Source organism: Falco cherrug, chromosome 4, assembly GCF_023634085.1.
Source record: "Falco cherrug isolate bFalChe1 chromosome 4, bFalChe1.pri, whole genome shotgun sequence".
In the NCBI taxonomy this organism is placed as follows: Eukaryota; Metazoa; Chordata; class Aves; order Falconiformes; family Falconidae; genus Falco; species Falco cherrug.
Genome location: NC_073700.1, coordinates 98052091 through 98070749, shown reverse-complemented (window position 1 = coordinate 98070749; position 18659 = coordinate 98052091). Strand labels below are relative to the sequence as shown.

Here is an 18659-nt window from a genome sequence, read left to right as displayed (position 1 = left end):
ATAAGTCAAATGAAGAGGGGAGTACAACACCTTCGCTTATATTCAGTCCCAGTCTCTGGCTAGATAATTTTGTAAGTTACGTTATCAGAAAAAGCTGGCATCAGGGAATTAGTGTGCAAGAGTGGGAACTGCCAAACTGAAGTGAAGATGACATAAGCACAAAAATATGAACACAGTAAATTAAATCTGTTTTTCTGTTGTTGGTATCTGCATGATTGCATGCATGCTACCGGGGTCAGAGAAAGCTTTGAAATTCACGGTGCGTTGTTGCCACAATCGCAGTAAAGTGGGTGAAGATACAATGAGTCCAAGGCTCCAGCTTTCCTACAGCACACAGGGAGTGCTATTTTGTGCTTATGGCACAACAAGCTGTAGATGCAGAGTTTAAAAACAAACCAAAACAAAAGACCCACTAAAGCAAGTCACATCAAGCAATCATTCTATTTGACTAAAAGTGTAGGTTTGTTGTTGTTTTGGGGTTTTTTTAAAGGTGCAGAATAAGATTCATTTCTTAGTGCTTCTGTCACCCTATTTGTTTTACTGTGGGATTTAAGATTGCTGTAAAGGAGTAGAAACCATTAACTTACATTTATTACAGAACTAACTTTTTATTTCTTCCATTTTACAGCATAAGCACCCCTAGGAAAACAGTAATAAAACCCAAAGGCACAACAGGCAACAATCTGCAGGAACAGCAGACTACTGTGCCCCAGTAGTCTGGAAGTATCCGTGAAGTTGAGGGTGCGGGGGAAATCACAGGGAAAATTCTCAGGAAAGAAACTAAGTTGAAGCAAGGAACAGCATCCTAAACATGTATTTAATAAAAGATAAACATTAAACTTATGAAACAGGCAGACACAAACATACTACAAATGAGATCTAAAACCAAACACGAGAAGTACTTTAAAAGGTGCAATAATTTTAAGGAAAAAAATGACCCAGTGAGAACAATGAACAAAACCAGGAAAAAAAACCCAGACAGATAGAAAGATGATAAAGACTTTAAGAGTTTATTGAAAGAAAAAAGCAGATATAATGGGATGGTGACAGAAACCTATTACAGTGGTAGCAACCAGTAACGGAAACAGAGCTGGATCATCCCTTCCCTCATGTGGTACAAAAATTTTTTATGACCATTTAAAAGCAGTCATGAAAACAAACTACTAAAATCTGCTGAACCGTATGGACTCGTGTGCTATGGCTATAGTTTCATTTGAACAAGTAGATACAGCACATCACTTTCTTCAGGACATAGGAAGGATTATTTTTGCTTCTGAATTTATGTCATGCTAAATGTTCCTTATAGATGAAATAAACCTGCTCTAAAAAGATGAAAAAAATGAACTTTTGCAATTAAAACACACACAGACAATGTAATGTAACACGAGTTCTGTTAAAGGAGAAGAGTGAGAAAGACAGAAACCAAAGCTAAATTACATGGCTAGTGTATCTGTGAAGTACTAAGGAAAACAGCTTCATTTTGTTTAAAACCTGAAGAAATTTACTGAACTAACTTCCAGCAACAACCCGAAAGGACTGAAGAAAGCCAAGTAGACGGTACTGTATGAGCTGTCAGCTTTGTTAGACAGACTACAGCAACATACTTTGCAATGAAGCTCTAGCCCTGACTACCATCTACCTATATCTTGCCTTTTTCTGTGACAATATATGGAGGAAATTTGACTTAAAAAAAACAATCCCAAACCAACAAACTATTTCACACATGAAACCCAAAGCCACAGAAGCTCACGTATGGCCACTCACAACAGCCAAATAAAGTCCAGAGGTAATTTTTAATCACAAAAATAGCCTTATCAGACCTACTGGACTACGTGAACTAGGCAAAGGTCTTTCCAGGTGCTTATTTGCAGAACTGAGATATGATCAACTAATACTTTTGGCTGCTTAGATTTCAGATACTCAACCACCTTCATTTTCTAAGTATGAAACTGCAACACTGAGGTTCAGGTCAGACATAAAGCTGCACTGCTGAGCTGATGCACGTGTGGCCTGTAACATTTATTTTACTGCCTTGGCTGGAATTGTTTCCTAACATTCTTAAGGCTTGTGGAAAAACGTCGCAGTTAGAAGATTTCAAACCAACAGCGTGGATTACTGTCTCTAAAGTAAAAAGAGTATGTATTACAAAGATTTCCTGCTTTCTGGTGATGGATAAGAGACCACAAAGAGTCACTAAGAAGAACAGATAAAGGCCGAGGCCCTTTGTTATCACCTTCTAGTGGTTTCACAATCTGAAGCTTTTCTGGCAGGTAGGAGCGACTGCTGATAGACATTCCTGAATATCCAGTGAATTCTGAAAATCTGGAGTGAGTTCCCAGCGACATGATGCTCTCTGTAGGGGTAACGGAGCCACTATGGAGTTCACCCTTTTCTGCCAGTTCCCGCAACTTCCTTTCCTGCTCTTCTTCAAAGAACTTTCGCTCCGAGAGGTAATTCTCCCGCCTGAGGGACAGCCTGCGAAGGGCAGTCTCTAGGTCACTGGAGCCTGGGGTCCCTGGAGTTCCAGGCTTCTTCATCCTGTCTTCATTTCTAAAATGTAACAGGGGACGGACAGACACACACAAAGAAAAAAAGAAAGAAAAAAAGCGGGGAGAGGAGGGAGAAAAAAATAATTCTTAGAGATGCTTAAAAACTTCACATGACAGTTTTGAGATATTCAGCAGTACCTTTAAACTACTATGTCTGGGAACAACTTGCCACTCATCCAAGGAGCTCAAAGGCAAACACCAATATTTTGTTTCTCCTTCATACTAAAACTGTTTGGAATCCTAGTTCCTGCCTGGAAACTCCTGGTTGGAAGAGCTGCACTTTACTTAAGAGGTTCTTCCTACAAAGAGATGAGAGATGTCTACTTGTTGTCACTCTCTTACATTTACACAAACTCAAATAAGCAGGCCACATCTTACAGGGCCTATGTTACAAGAATACCGTAATGAGTCACAAGGGTATATTATGTGAATACATCTGTTATTTTGAAACATTAAGTTGTTTTTACTGGAAGGTATACACAGCATAGTGTGGAGCTGTGCTGGGGGAAGAGACAAATGGCTCGAATAGCAAGTTTCTTATTAGTTTCATTCATAAGTTCTTGTATTAGGTAACCTACATGCCATTTATTTATTTATAGCATCAAAAGCATTAGCTGTAGCTGCATCTTAGATCAGAACTCCCTAGCATTAAATGTAAAATACTGAAAATATAATTAAAGTTGACCCACAATTGCAAAGACAAAAAATTTATGTTTTACATCATCTGATGATGCTGCATCTCAGAACAGGCATTAGTTACAGACACTGATATACAGTACTTTCAAAAAGTTTCCTTTTTAAACAAACTTGAGTGCTCAACAACTGTAAGCACAGAACAAAGTAACTTTTGAAGATGTACATCACCGTGTTAACTGCACAATGTAAGACAAAAAGAGGAAAATAGCAACACTTTATGTCAGAATTAAAGCAAAAGCAAAGTACAGAGCTATTGCACTGACCCGTTGTCAGAGGATTCCGTCTCTAAGATGATGCTATTGGTCTTGTTGTCTATCATAATGTTAGAGATGTCTCCCCCATAGAAACTGGAACGTGGAGTGCTGACGCAACTAGAAATGACTGAGTTCATAGCAGAGGACTGGTTAGAGCCTGGGATATTCATTGGTGACGGAGTCATGGATCTCTGCTTGACAACCTGGTTGACATTTCTCACTGTCTCGAAGACCCGCTTCTGATGACTGTAAGACACACACAGAGTTAATAATCACACAGTGCCTTCTCACCTTAAGAAGGAACAGAGAAACAGGTAACAGTTTGTTAACGACCCTTCCTATTCACAGCTCCACCAACCACCTTGTCTTTATAGTTTCTGTAAAGTAGTATGCATAGGGTCCCATACTCGCTACAGTCTGGCCATTACATTCAATCCATCATCCTAGAATATTTTAGACAGAACATTTGAGAATGGTGTATTTTTTATATATATATATATTATATCCTCTCAAATATTAATAACAAAATTAAGTGAAAGAGCATTTCAGTACATCAGCTAAAAACATCTTAAAGCCACCGTGTGGAAATGAGCTCTTCAAAAACAACACTGATCTCCATTCAATTCTTAACTATGAACTGGCTAATCAATTTTAAAAGGGAATTTGAAATTACTCTACTGATCTCTAAGCAAGCAAGTCTTGTATCTTTTCTTTTTGGAATGAATTTCCAACTCCCTTAAATAACGCTTAGAAACAAAAACCATCGGAAATATAATGGACCAAAAGTCTAGAGAGAGGCTGTCAAGGCTGGAAACTTAATTTTTTTACCTACTTCTACAGTTCATTCTTTATCACTATTGTCCTGATATCATAACAAACATTGTTCATCTGCTTCAAGATTAAGATCAGGTGACACTTTAGCAGAAATTTCTTGACAAAATTAAATTTGCCCTACATCATGCTACAGAAGTGCCATTGCTACTTTGTTTTACAGTTTAATGATGGCTGAACACAAGACCAACGCATCCCTTCCAGCTTAAAGGTAACAGGGCATAACAATGACAGCACACCTTATGCTATTCAATGTCATTCAAATTACTTTCCTTCTGTCCATGAGTGTTCAACAGTTGCAATCTTTGTGTGTAGGCTCCAAGTCTATACTTGTATACCTTTAGAGGCTGAATCTCAGAGCACCTATTGATAAACAGTCCCACAGAAGTTACAGTTACTACTGCTGAACAAATAAATAAAAACCAACACAAGCCATGAAACCAAAAAAAGATATTCTTCTTTGGTACATGCATAGCAATACAAGTCTTTTGTATACTAAAGAAGTTACTATCTTTAAGTTAGATTATGCTGGAAGGACAGAAAGATCCTACGGGGTTCGAGCACACACATCTTTCTGATCTTAATTTTTCTAAACAACGTTTCACTCTGTCAAAGCCTCATTTACAATTCTTGGCTCATGCTCAGAGGAGGTTTAAGTATGTGCCAAGCTTTTTGTAAATATACTTAGGTTTCTGGAAAGTGGCTACTGTACCTTCCCTGAGTGTCCTTTCTTCGTAAACTCTTTCTCTAAGACTCTCTAAACAGGATTAACTTATTTCAAATTAACCAGTCCATGCCTTGTACAAATCTGTGAGATAAACCTACTGGAGTACACGTGCAACTGGTGTCACCAAGGCTGTATCTATCTATAACTTCTGGACTGTCACAAGCACTTAATTTGTTTCAAACCACTCTCCTGTTCAATTCAAGAGAACTTCAGCACAAGCGTAATGGGCATCACAATGTAAGCACCCAACCACTGAATCTCTTTCTGCACTGATGTTCTCCCTGTACTGTACTGATTAGATCAGTAATTACCTGGCAACTTCTGTTACAAAACCTGAGGAGATAACCCAAGGAATTGAACTCATCCCCTAACCATTAACTGAAGACACCTAGCATGGTAACACACAAGAAAACAAACCCTTCCTCATTCTCAGCACTCACAAATGAGGACAGAAAGTTCATAAGACAAGGTAAAATCTATATATAGGTGTTTTCCTTTGATACCTTTAGTAGAAAATATAATCACCCCAATAAACAGATAATTTATTTTCCTTTCTCTCTATCATTCACATTCTGCCAGAAATATTTCTTTCTAAATTCCTAGCTCAACTATTTCCTGTTTTTTCCCTTCCCATCAAATGGTAATTAACTTCAGATACAATCAATCAATTAGGAACCAATTCTTTTCAGTCGTACGCCAAGTCAGGAGAGTCGGGTTCATCTAAATGCAGTTCTTTCCTCATTGACCCTTCTATCTCTGCTGCCAAAGAATCCTGTTAAAAATAAGCACAGAAGAAAAACAAATATCATAGTATTAATAGGTTATCATTGCAGAAAATAATTGTTTACTTATATAAAATAATAACTAATAAAGTGTCATCATGGAGAAAAAAGAGAAAGGTTTAAAAACTAAAATTTACTAGAAAGCTGGAAGACTAATGTATACATTTAAATTACTGACAAATTATGGCTTGGCCTTATACTGCTACAGTACTTCGCATCTGAAGACATATAACATCTGTCAAAGATCCTAAAAAGTCATCACAGTTAACAACAGAATTCAGGTGCCCCAACTTCCCAGACTGAATTCCCTACTCGATAACGCTCACCTTTTGTTTATAAAGTTCTGCTTGATTTGTTTTCATTTAATATAAACAGAAAACACTCTTCCCTTTCACAATATTACCTACCCACAAGAAAGACATGGTTCTTGGCATAAAGCATTATATGCTTCCCCCACAGGGTTACAGATGACAGGCTATCAATTTTCCATTGCTGGTCAGTAAGTTTTACTGTCTAAATGTAGTTAGTTAAGTGCAGCGCCTAAGAGTCAAACATTCATAAATCCAAACGATCTTTGGTCCCATGCTTCAACACTTGAAAATCATTTTTATACAAAACACGTAAGCCTATCTCAGCACAAACATACCTTTTGCAGCTTTCAACTTTATTTGTGCAAGTACGACTTGTATTACTAAATGGCTGCACTTGAAATTGCCTGTTCAGTCTCAGAAGGGAACACCAAAAGGCAAGCTAAGCCTTTGTTGACTATTTACTTCTTCTGGGTACAAATATAATTTGTGTTCTTCCTCAGCAATAAGACAAGTCATGGCTAAAGACAAGGACAGCCAGATTCTGCTGCTTGATTACATTAATGTAACTCAAAAGAAACTTCACTGGTATCATTGCCCTCAGAAGTAATGGAATTACTCTAGAGATACACAGGCAAGCAGAGCCAGCCACTGAACTTACTTAGACATTCTTATCCACTCTTTGTTTCTCATTTGGTTGAGGGTACTGCACATTCCCCATGCTTTAGATGTACAATGTCATAATCAAATGAAACTAGGTAAACAAAGCTGCTAACACCAGTGACATTGCCATAATGCATATTAGCAACAAACATTATTTTAATGAACCACTGGATTTTCAGTGACCCTAGAACAAGAACATATGTGTAACCTATTCAAGTACTGAAGAACTAGAACATGTATCAGAAGTGACTAGAAGGATGCCATGTCCAGAAACCATTAGTTATCAGTAAGCTACATCTTCAAGGATATTGAAGAAAACCAAGAAGATCCTACTGAATATCAACCACCACAGTACAGGAGATGCATAACCAATATGCATGACAGTACAGAACTGCGCAACAACCTATTAATGCTACTCATGATTCACAACATAAGCACAGCTAGATGCAGGTTGTATGTAATACTGCATCAAAAATAAGTAACTGCACAGCATCACTGTTTCAGAACCATGTATGCAAAACTGATCGCTCCGGTATCCTTTAGTGCTACATCAATATACTTTTCACCCATGCTCATGTCTGGCCCAGCATCCTGTCCCTGAAGCTGTAAGTCAGATACAAATACATTTCCTCTGGTTGATTTTCTGGTGTGTGCAAGTTTTTTTCTTGAATCAGCTTACCATAGGGAAGAGACCGAGAGAGTGGTACCGACGTGATATAGCATTTGGCATAGTCTTGTTCCGGAGGTTTTTCAGCTCTTCTTGAGCCTCATGAAGCATTTCCATGCACTCTGCATACTTGTCTTCCAGCTCTCGCAACTGTAGAGTATAGAAAACAGTCCAAGACATTACGAGCTACACTATCATCACAAAAAGCCTGCAAATTCTTTTAACACTGGTAAAGTATAACGGTGTAGGGAAGAACATTCCACTTTAAAGGAAGAGAACTCCAACAAATCAGTATCACTGAAAACCGTTAATAACAGATTAAGAATGGGAAGGTGGGGTGAGGGCAGAGGGGTCATGATGCAGGAAGGAACTGCTTGCTCCATTTCCTGCCCTGCATACCTGTATGAAGCCACTATTAACAAGACACAGAGCTAAAATATCTTTAGTCTGATCAGATACAGTGCCTAATTACTGCCATAATGACCGCAGTAGCAAACAGCATAGGAAACGGACAAGACATTTCACAGTGTTCCAAGGGACTTCAGAATTTTTAACTCAAGACTTACATAGATATAACATATACATATAACCTCCAACAGGCTAAGACAATGTCTTCTTTTTAGCTTGACTTTCTCAGGAAACATATCTCATGTAATCACTCTGTCTGTAGATGTCTGTACCTTCATAGCTTTTGACTTCACCAGCCACCTCAACCAAGTTTGGCAAGGAGCTGAAGTCTGAAACACCACATTCCTACAAGTTTCATAAAAATAAGCTACTTGGCTTAGAAACCGAGATCCTGTTCACGTCTTCCCTAAGAAAGAGATGGAAAAGCATGAGCTTAGTCTTTGTGGAGCACCACAGATATAAAAAGCCCATAGCAGGAAAGGCTTCTATGGGCAGTCCAAGATTCAACTCCAAGTAGTCCAACTACAAGACACATCCTAACGGGATCAAGCTTTATTCATTCTATTTCATGCATTTTGTTCACATGAATGTAGCACCCAGAAGACAGCCAGCAATCCTGGACTGTCTTTGGTTTATGCCCTGAACAAATCACAGTATGAATAAGCTCTTCAGTGTTATCTCACTATTCAAAACCAAAGTAGGCTTAAACTACCAGCATAGAGAAGTCAGCCTCTAAAGGGGTTCCTATATAGCCCATAAGCCTCAGGTTTTTAAAATGTATGCCAGTTGAAGGAAGAGAGAAAAGGAAGGAAAAGGTTTTGAACTCTACCAAGAACATAAATGTTCCTTCATTCCATATACATAGGCAAAATTAATTGGTATTTCTGACCCAGCTTAAGACTAAAACTCTTGTGGCAAAGTGAACAGCCATTGCCCTACTACTAAATTACTCTAATACTAAGTAATGTACTCACCTCTGCTGTGAGCTGTCTCTGGGCATCTTTAGCTGCTCCCAAATGCTGGACAAGTTCCTCATTTTCAACCGCACACTAAAACATGCCGGAAAATGTTAAAAATACTGTGATGACGTTTATATCCTACATTATATGTAAGCAGAAAAATTCTAAATTTTCTGAAGACCCTCCTGCAGCAATTAGTCCACATGTTAGTTTACAAACATTTAAAATGTTAACACAAGAACACCCAGAATCATTCTGTGCCCTGCTAAATGAACCTCCAAGGCTCTAAAATGAATGAGTACGTGCCCACTGAAATACTTGTGCTGGCCTTCTTCTCTTATGTGAAGTCATTAAGTTCAGTGCAGACTTTCACATCTAGTATTTAAAATAAATCTAACTATTGTATCTGATATATCATATATGCATCTTTTAATAAATTGATGCTTTCTGGTCAAGTATGCTAGATATTCAACATCAAACAAGGTCACCCAGGTAAGGAGGGTGGAAAATTTCCTTTAGGTTCTACTATACAGAGGATTGAAACTTGTCTTCCAGCTACAATAGTAGCAAATCACAACTTAGCCTTGCAACTGGATTCCTTACAGCTTTTGCCTTTTTCTGCAGATCGACTATCTGAGAGAGAAGATGGGTGATTTCTTCTTGCTGCCGGGCAGCATCTTCAGTTTTCTTTGCTAACTCTTCAGAGATATTGGCAATCTGGATGTTTGCATCCCCTTTAAGATAAGTGATTACAATTAACAACACAAACCCAAACATAGAAAAACAAGCAGAAAGGTGTTCTTTTGGCACATGACTTGATTCAGCAGAATCCTGCTCAAATACACAGCAAAGTATTTTTGAAAACCAACAGTAGAACACAAAGCCAGAAGACACAAAAGTGCTCATACTGCAAAGGAGATTGTATTTTCCCTTAACACTCACATTTTCAATGCAAAACTATTTTGCAACAGAGATAGATTTAGCTTACAGCCAGAATTTTCTGCTGTGAAGTTTCAGCCATAAATTTTCTCCTTACAACCATTTAGATAAGGAAAATAAGTACCACAGGAAAGTATGGCTGATCTGACTCAGTTTTGTGCTTTTGGGTGGTTTTTTTTTTGTTGGATTTTGTTGTTTGGTTGGTTTTGGGGTGTTTTTTTACTCAACTATCTCAAATGAGAAGTGAAAAGAAATAGGGACATACTTAGCTCTTTTACACAGTCATTGACAAGCTGTTGTTCTTTCTCTTCGTAAGTAATTGTTTCAGTCTTCAGCTGACAAGCCTGTTCAAAAAATCCACATCAAAATACGCTACATTAGCACATTCATTGCTAGTATGTTGATGCATTTCCATCTGCTTCAGGAAGACAAACTTTTCTAATCACTCCTCCAGGAAGACAATGAGAAATTACAGTTTTTGCCTGCCTGTCCTCCCTCATGTTCTGAAAAAAGGAGCCAGATGAACATTCAGCAGACATGACTGTATGGAGAAACTTCCACCACTATCACCATATCCCCACTAGATGTCACTTGTGTATTTTGCACTAAAAATAATAAAAAAAAAAAAGCCCTGAACATACAGAAGACTAGTATGCAGAGCTTGATCTGGTCACCTGAACAAAGCCAGGTATCGTCACAAACTAGCATTCAGATACTATTAAAAAAGTGCTAGTACTGTAATCATATATTCCACTAAAACCTTAGTGCTACCTCCTTCCCTGCTTTCTTTCCTGCTCTGATTCCAGGAATGCCAAGAGAAGTGTGGCTACACCCGGCTGGTTTCGTCTGGCACCACCTCGGTGGGTCCGTAACCTATTCCCAATGCTGGGGGCATGCACAGACACCCACAGCCAGCACCTGTAGAGAGCTGCGTAGCTCAGGTTTCAAATTTGGCTCTATCCCGTGCCTTGCTGGCAAGATGACATCTCCCTGGAAGGGAAGCCAGTGGTAGGTAGGGTTCTCCTATCAGCTCCTGGTGCAGTGGCACTCAGTTCTAACCCTACCTTCAATACTCTCAAACCATCTACTGCTCATCTTCCTTGCTTGACTTCTCAATGAAGTGTATAGCACTCTGTTATGCAGTGTCTCACCCGAAGATGTGACACTACCTATTTGCAACGGGCCCTGCATTTGCAGTAGAAAATGGTAATCATACTCTGTTTTCATAAATTCATTCTTAGCTCAGAAGTATTTCTTCCACTATACTCTGCTACATGTTTGCAAAATGGTAATGTGCTCCCAAACTTTAAAAGTTGCATTGAAAATATAAAATTATTCATAGGATATTCAATTATGAAGTGTTATTTCTGACAGACAGGGAACAGTAAATGAACTTTTTAAAAGCTACATCTGTAAAATGAACAGAATATTGTCAGAAAGAAAAGGCAAGAAAATCACATTCAACTAAAAATATAAACAGCCTGACTTGAAACACAAACCAAAGCGATTTGATGCGAATTTAGGCTAGCCATTTTTATTTTGCCAAACACTGAATTTGAACCAGACAGACCATGCCAGCCTACAACTTCAGACGTGCAGCCAAAATCACCCGTATCTGTCAGAGAAACAAATCTTAAATGGCTGCAATGTGCAGTGCTGGGCTCCAAAACCTGCTCATGCTCCTGCACATTCTTTTGGCAAGGAAACTGCTTCACACGTAGCTTCACGTAGCTTCCACGTTTCATCCTTTCCTTCATTTAGAAGGATAAAGGATGATGATTAACAACCACAAAGAAATGTGTCACGTGTAATTATATATTCTTAGACTTTCTCAACTTTCGATACACACTTCTCAACACCTGTGTTTTTGCATTTAAATGAACAACTGCATTAAGCAAAACACAAAGTGAGCATTTTCACCTCAGATCTAAGCACAACATTCTCCTCTTCAAGGTCCTTGAGTTTCTTTTGAAGAGAATCCAAATGGAAGTAGTTCTGGACGGAGGAGGAAGATTCATTCCTCTTCAGCCTTGTAAGGAAAACAACAGTTCTAACTCATTTTCACCTGTATTATGGCCAATCTCACAGAACAGGACTAAACAAGAGCTCTAAAAACCAGTCAGAGCCACATAAAATACAGCTTGTTCACGCCAGTATGTTTAGGCAGTGGCATATTTGCAGTGATTTTTAAAACAGAACAATTTTCAGATTTATTTATTATTCCACACATTTCCTACGGAAAAATTATTCCGCTAAGGCTATGAGAAAGGAATCCACTTTACTACAGGGAGCAACCCAATAGCTTCCTGATTAATGCTGCACATGCTTCACCAGAATGCAGCAATAACTCCGCAAGCAAGGGCGGGCAGCCCCTCAGAGCCTGCAGCGCTGTTCTGCCAGCTAATTGCCTGGAACTCGTGCTACAATCCATGCTTTATTTCCTTCCCTCTGCTTGGAATTTTTCCATAGAGCCTTCAAGTCCTTCAAGCGCAAAGGTCACACAGGTAGCATGTTCTAGCACAGCATGCAAAGGTATTTGATCCAGCAGGGTACTGTAAGCGGGACCTATGTCTGCCTCACCACCAGTGACCGAGTTCTTGTGAAAGTCACGGCGCTGCGTCAGCAGCCTCCCTGTGTACTCTCCCCTCCTGACTCTTGCTGGCACCTGGAGAGCCAGCTGGTACAAGGCAAACCCTTCCAGCTGGTGCCATGCACCAAGTTTGGAGTCCCATTTTTAGATCCAGCCAACACAGTGATCATTTCACTACTTTGCAAAGCTATTAAATTGTCCAAACTACCCATTGCTTAGTACCAGGTGAAGGTTCAGTGCTGTAGATCGATTAACTTACGGGGTGGAACATACAGACTCCGGCTCGCTTTCTTCAGCAGCGCTGGTATAGAACTGAAGCAGTTCATCTTTCATGGAGAGCTCATGCCGCAACTGAGAAACCTGCACAAAGAATTTGCAGATCACTAAGTTGATTTTCTAGGCACATTCATAAGTAAATGCACTACAAATTAGCTAGCTCTTCATCCTCCAAGCATCATCTTCAGACTAAATCAAGAGGCCAAGACTGGAACAGACCAGAACCAGTTCCTTTATTTCTTAGAAAGAAGGACAAGCGTACCTTTAAAATTAGCCATTGAATGTTCTTTTTTATAAATTAAAAAAACGCTATTATCTGCTGCTATAAGGCATCTTTCACCTTCTTTAAGATGAGTAATCCTGATTTGCTATTGCATTAGTCCAGAGTCACCTCCACAGAAATGGATATATTTCAATGATAATGCAAGAAATTAACGTGGCACAATCAAGCCAAACATCACTTTTATCCATTTTATGTGATGACTGTCACCTTCTGGCTTAGATACAGACATTTCCTCCTCTCCAACAGACTTTCAAACAAAATTACTAAAATGCTTGTGCAGTGAGGTTACATTTGTGACTCAGTTCCTACTGAGCTGCAGACCACCACCACACGGTGGGAAGCTGCCATCCTTGAGGCTGCTGCAACAGTGGAGCCTGCAGTCAGTTTCTGGGTGTAGTTTGGGCTCTTGCTGACTCCAAAACATGAGTCTAGTAAAGCTGTATGTGGTAGTCCCATACTTAGATACACACAGGTACCAAAAAGGGGAAAGAAAAAAAAAAATTGAAACTGAGTGGTTAAGAGACCCTGTCATTGTGAGATCCACAAACTTAATCTTGGTTAATTTATATTGCAATTATCCATGGAAAGGGTTAAAAACTCAGTTACACAGTAGCATTTACACCACTTCACAGCTGCAATTTAGGATGCCAGTGGCAAGTGGTTACATTTTATTTGCCTTGCATAGCTATAAATACCAGAACTGATCAGACAGATCTGTTCCCTTTCACTTGCACTGCAAGACTTGGCCCTCAGTCTTCACTTTCCAATGCACAAATTACAGAGTATGTTTGTTTCTATTAGACTTCTGCTTTTTTTGTATTGTAGGCATTATTTATATTTGTAGTTACTACCCCAGAGAATATCAATAAAATAGATGTAAGCTGCATTTTCATCAAACAAAAAGCAGACTCAATGCAATAAAGTACTTAAACTCTGCAGAATTTTAAGCAAATAAGGTAATTTAATTTACTAAGGCTATTCTGTATAATCAGATATGCTAAGACACCAAGCCCTCCTGAACCATGGATTCTAAAATGCAAGGGAAAAAAACCCGCCATAAACCAACCAAAAAAACCCCAAACCAACCACGCTCTAGAAAACCATGAAACAAAAATCCATGCATTAATTTTGGGAGGATCACTTTCCCTATTTCAGGAAAAGCTAAAAAGCTGAGCCAAAAATAACAATTTACTTCCCTCCAGTGCATTATGGCTCAGCCTCTTTAAGTAGCAAGGATTCAGATACTGTCAGTGGGTGGGTGTCAGATCATGTCCAGCTTTTGCTATACTTTTTTCTCTATGTATTAAAAAGACTGAGGATACTATTTTTACTGCCATTTCCAAGAATTCCAAGCCTCCAAAGGAGGGTGAACAGCCAGAAATGGTGACCTTTTCATGGAACAGAAGCAATCGGCACAAACCAAAACACAGGAAGCTACTCCTGAACATCAGATACAACTTTTTTATTGTGAGGGTGACTGAGCACTGGCACAGGTTGCCCAGAGAGGCTGTGGAGTCTCCATCCTTGGAGACAATCAAACACTGTTTGGACATGGTCCTGGGCAACCAGCTGTAGGTGTCCCTGCTTGAGAAGGTGGTCTGGACAAGATGACCTCCAGAGGTCACTTCCAACCTCAATCATGCTGTGAAATGTGAGAAAACCTCACTGCAGTAACCTCCAGCAACACCTCCCTTTAACATTGCAATTTTGTGGGGTGTTGATGCCAGCCAGCAACTAAGCACTCACCAGCTGAGCCTGTACTCTGCCCCACAACCCCCATACAGGATGGAGGAGAGAATCAGAAGACAAAAGCAAGAAAAACTGATGGGCTGAGATAAAGACAGTTTAATAAATGAAGCAAAGTTGCCCATGCAAGCAAAGCAAAATAAGGTATTTATGAATTTATTCACTGTTTTCTATCAGCAGATGGATGTTCAGGCACTTCCTGGAGAGGAGAGCCTTGGCACACGTAATTGTTACTTGTGAAGACAAACGCCACAGTCATGAGTGTCTCATGTTCTTCCTCTTTTCCCTGAGCTTTTATTACTGAGCATAACAGCATAAAGTATAGAATATCCCTTTGGTCAGTTTGGGTCAGGTATCTGAGCTGTGCCCGCCTCCCAACATCTTGTGCTGATGGGGGGCTGAGCAGAGAGAGAGAAAAAGAAGAAAGAAAAAAAGGGGAGTGTGGGGGGGGAAGGAGACAGACAACTGTCAGCAATAGCCAGAACACTGGTTGTTATCAGCACTGTTATAGTCACAAACTCAAACCATAGCACCACGCAGGCTGCCACGAAGAATATTAGCTCCAGCCCAGCCAGACCAGTACAAATTTTTACATTGCAAAATACAGGACTTGTTTTTTGAACAGAAAGGAACTCTTCTACATTTTCACAAGCCGCTGCAACGTGTACCCTTCAGAGCAAGCACCACCACGCTACCCCTGCACAACAGATTGTTACAAGCAATACAGGCTGAGCCCTTGCTCAACGTGGGACAAGGCCCATGAGCTGTCACCATGCTTGGTTCCCAGGACTTCCATCTGTTGAGGCTTTTAATTCACTTCACTGCCCTGAAAGCTTCATTCAGCTTCAGAACTATGTCATGAAATAGCTGCATCTATCTTAGAAATAATTTAAGGTAGAAGACAAAAGGCTCCTCACATAGAGCACAACAGTTTAGAGACATGGAACCTAACTCGCAGGAACAATCCTTACTGAATCACTAACAACAGCTTCAAGAGTCCAGCTGATTGTTTCCCTGACTAACAGCAGCTAAATGCTTAACAGGTTGGAATTATTCACTTAAAATAAAGACATCCAGTTACACTGTAGTATGTAATAACACACTTGCAAGTACCAAGCCAAAGAGCATTTACATCTTTCCAACATTACTTTATACTCCAATAGTCCAAACCCAATGTTCCATTCTTAAACCACCATTCCAGATCATAATTCAGTTTTCTCCTTTCCTCTCACTTTACACAGAGCAAAGTGAAACCTGGGCTTTAAAACCAGCTATCACCAAAACACAAAGCTGATGTGAGCTGGAGCTCGAATAACAGGACTAAAAGGCTCTATCACCCAGACATTACCCCAGGTTTGAGATTGTGTTATTTGAGGACTGACACTGTGTTTGAAGCGCTGCCTTTTTAGCTTCAGAAACACACGACAAGACGTGAACACAAAAAAGAAATGTAAACTGGGGCATTTAGAAGATTAGGAGGAGCTAAAACCTAATGACCTACTCCATTCCAAACACCGTTGGTTGTCACAGTTCACATCGCTTTGATACTGAGCTCTGATCTCAAAGGAGACAACATTAAACTGTAGGCAGCACCACCCCAGCAAAAAGGGACACGTCTTGAGATTGGAGCTGCAGCATCCTTAGGAACACGGTAACATAGCAGGCAGATACACTGTACCTGGGAACTACACTTCTGCTCCTGAAAAGGCGGACACCCATCTCTGTAACCAAAATGATTTACAATTAAGAAAGTTTTATTGATATAATGTTATGCTTTTAGTATATAACTCTGAAACAGTAAGCTGAGACTAAAGAGCATGCACGCAGTATAGTGCTTGCTCAGTTCACTCACCATTTGCTCTCGAGCACACTACAAGAAAAGTCTCAGTTCCATCAGTTTTTAATTGAACGGGAACACAGCCCCTTTCTAAACCTAAGCAGCACCTAACAATACAAACTCAAAAGACAAACCTGAGAATCTAATGTGTTTTGCACAGGTGCCTACATTACCTTAAGTGACATGTACCTATGAATGTGGCATGTTCACAAGGACATAGGAAAAACTTCAGCTACTTAATGGGATGGCCAGAAGGTTTTGCCAGGACAAGTTTGGAAAGTCAAAGAGATGTAAAGCTAAATTATTCACACCACGATACATATACCAATAAAACCTTACTTTATATCATATACCAGAAAGAACTTGTCTATATATTACAGAAACCACAGATCCCACACAGACAAATTGGTTTTTGGCTGTTTTTACAGAACATAAAAAGGACCAAATAAATTCTCTTATCTCTTAGCCTTTGAGGCAATGACCTTAGCTACCATTCTGTTCAAATATTCAAAATTCAACATTAATGGAAAATTGAAACCTACGAAAGACAGACTTTCAACATAAAGGTGTCATGACTTAAAGCCTGATGAGCTCTGCCTCAAAAGCATCAATTTCTGAAGGAGTCAAAATGACAGTGTGAAAAGATGGGTGTTGACAGAACATATGGTCCAACGTATCAAGCCACCTGGTAAGAAGCTTATTTCTGGCGCCACTTTTCCTAACGCTGCTCCTGAGTCCCTATAAATAAAAACAGACCTGGACAGAGGCAGGCCATCCCTGTCCTCCACCTTCCACAGTCAATTCTTCCATTCTAGATGTATGATATGAATGCACTGCCCTGCCCAGTCAGAACGTATATGCCTAGTAAATGCCATAGCAACCAAGGCACAAATATATTGGTTTGCCACATGATGGGACTTGGACAGCAAGCAACAGCACTCCTCTGGGACAGAAGATAATTAGTTTTCCTTGCCAAAAAGGGTAGGCCACACCAAAGGATATTATTTCTATGTGTGTGCTCCACCACTGTTTATCACCCATCTGGGATCCCTCCCATCCACGCTTTTCTCAACAGCACGTCTTGCATATAAATCAACATCTCACACCCCTGAGCAGTTTTATTCGGAGCCATTTTTTAAGACTTTAATCCCCTGTGGTTCATGGTTCTCCTGCTCACCCTACAACTGTGATATTTCTCTTGCTCTTGCTGAAAGCTACGTACGGACGCTAATCACAAACCAAGGTCACTGTCCCAGAATAGCAGAAACAACATTTGCCCCTAGCTCAGCAAGTCAGAGTTTAGTGACACTTGCAGTTACAGACAGAGCTCTTTTAAAGCATCCTATATGGTTCCATCCAAGATACAGCTATCAAGAATCTGCCAGTACCTATAGCATTCCACTCCCCATTCAGAGGAATACAATAATAGCAACTGTATAAATATTTGCTTAAAAATTCCATGGTATCTGGAAGACATAAGGTGTTACTTGAAACAATGTAAGTTGTCTGGTATGTTTTATACATCACACCAATGTCTGCACTCAGAGTCTAGAAAGCCAACTGCATCCTGAGCTGCATAAAAAGAAGCACAGCCAGCCAGCAGGTTGAGTGAGGTGGTTCTGCCCCTCTATTCTGCTCTGGTGAACATCCAGCTCTGGAGCCCTCAGTACAAGACAGACACAGACTTGTTGGAGTGGGTCGAGAGGAGGGCCACAAAGATGATCAGAGAGCTGGAGCACCTCTCCTGTGAAGACAGGCTGGCAGAGTTGGGGTTGTTCAGCCTGGAGAAGAGACAGCTCCAGGGAGACCTTACTGCAGCCTTCCAGTACTTGAAAGGGGCTTATAAGAAACATGGGGACAAACTTTTTAGTAGGTCCTATAACAACAGGATAAGGAGTAATGGTTTGAAACTAAAAGAAAATAGATTCAAACTAGATATAAAAGGAGTACGTTTTTATTATTTTTTTTTATGAGAACAATGAAACACCAGAACAGGTTGCCCAGAGAGGTGGTAGATGCCCCATCCCTGGAAACATTCAAGGTCGGGTTGGACGGGGCTCTGAGCAGCCTGGTCTGGCTGAAGATGTCCCTGCTCATGGCGGGGGAGCTTGGACTAGATGACCTCTAAAGGTCACCTCTAGCCC

The 18659-nt window shown here is 40.0% G+C and overlaps 1 protein-coding gene across 11 annotated transcripts in view; it reads right to left on the bottom strand.

The window, feature by feature from the left end:
• Positions 1–18659, bottom strand: part of TRAK1 (trafficking kinesin protein 1) — a 140725-nt gene that overhangs the window by 19070 nt on the left and 102996 nt on the right. For all 11 annotated transcript variants that reach the window (XM_055707006.1, XM_055707008.1, XM_055707010.1 and 8 more), the window contains 9 exons: positions 12633–12733; positions 11704–11812; positions 10049–10127; positions 9448–9578; positions 8860–8934; positions 7490–7627; positions 5753–5829; positions 3509–3745; positions 2234–2550 (listed from right to left, as the gene is read on the bottom strand). In XM_055707006.1, the coding sequence (XP_055562981.1) occupies positions 2234–2550; positions 3509–3745; positions 5753–5829; positions 7490–7627; positions 8860–8934; positions 9448–9578; positions 10049–10127; positions 11704–11812; positions 12633–12733 (1264 nt within the window). The remainder of the gene's footprint in view (positions 1–2233; positions 2551–3508; positions 3746–5752; positions 5830–7489; positions 7628–8859; positions 8935–9447; positions 9579–10048; positions 10128–11703; positions 11813–12632; positions 12734–18659) is intronic.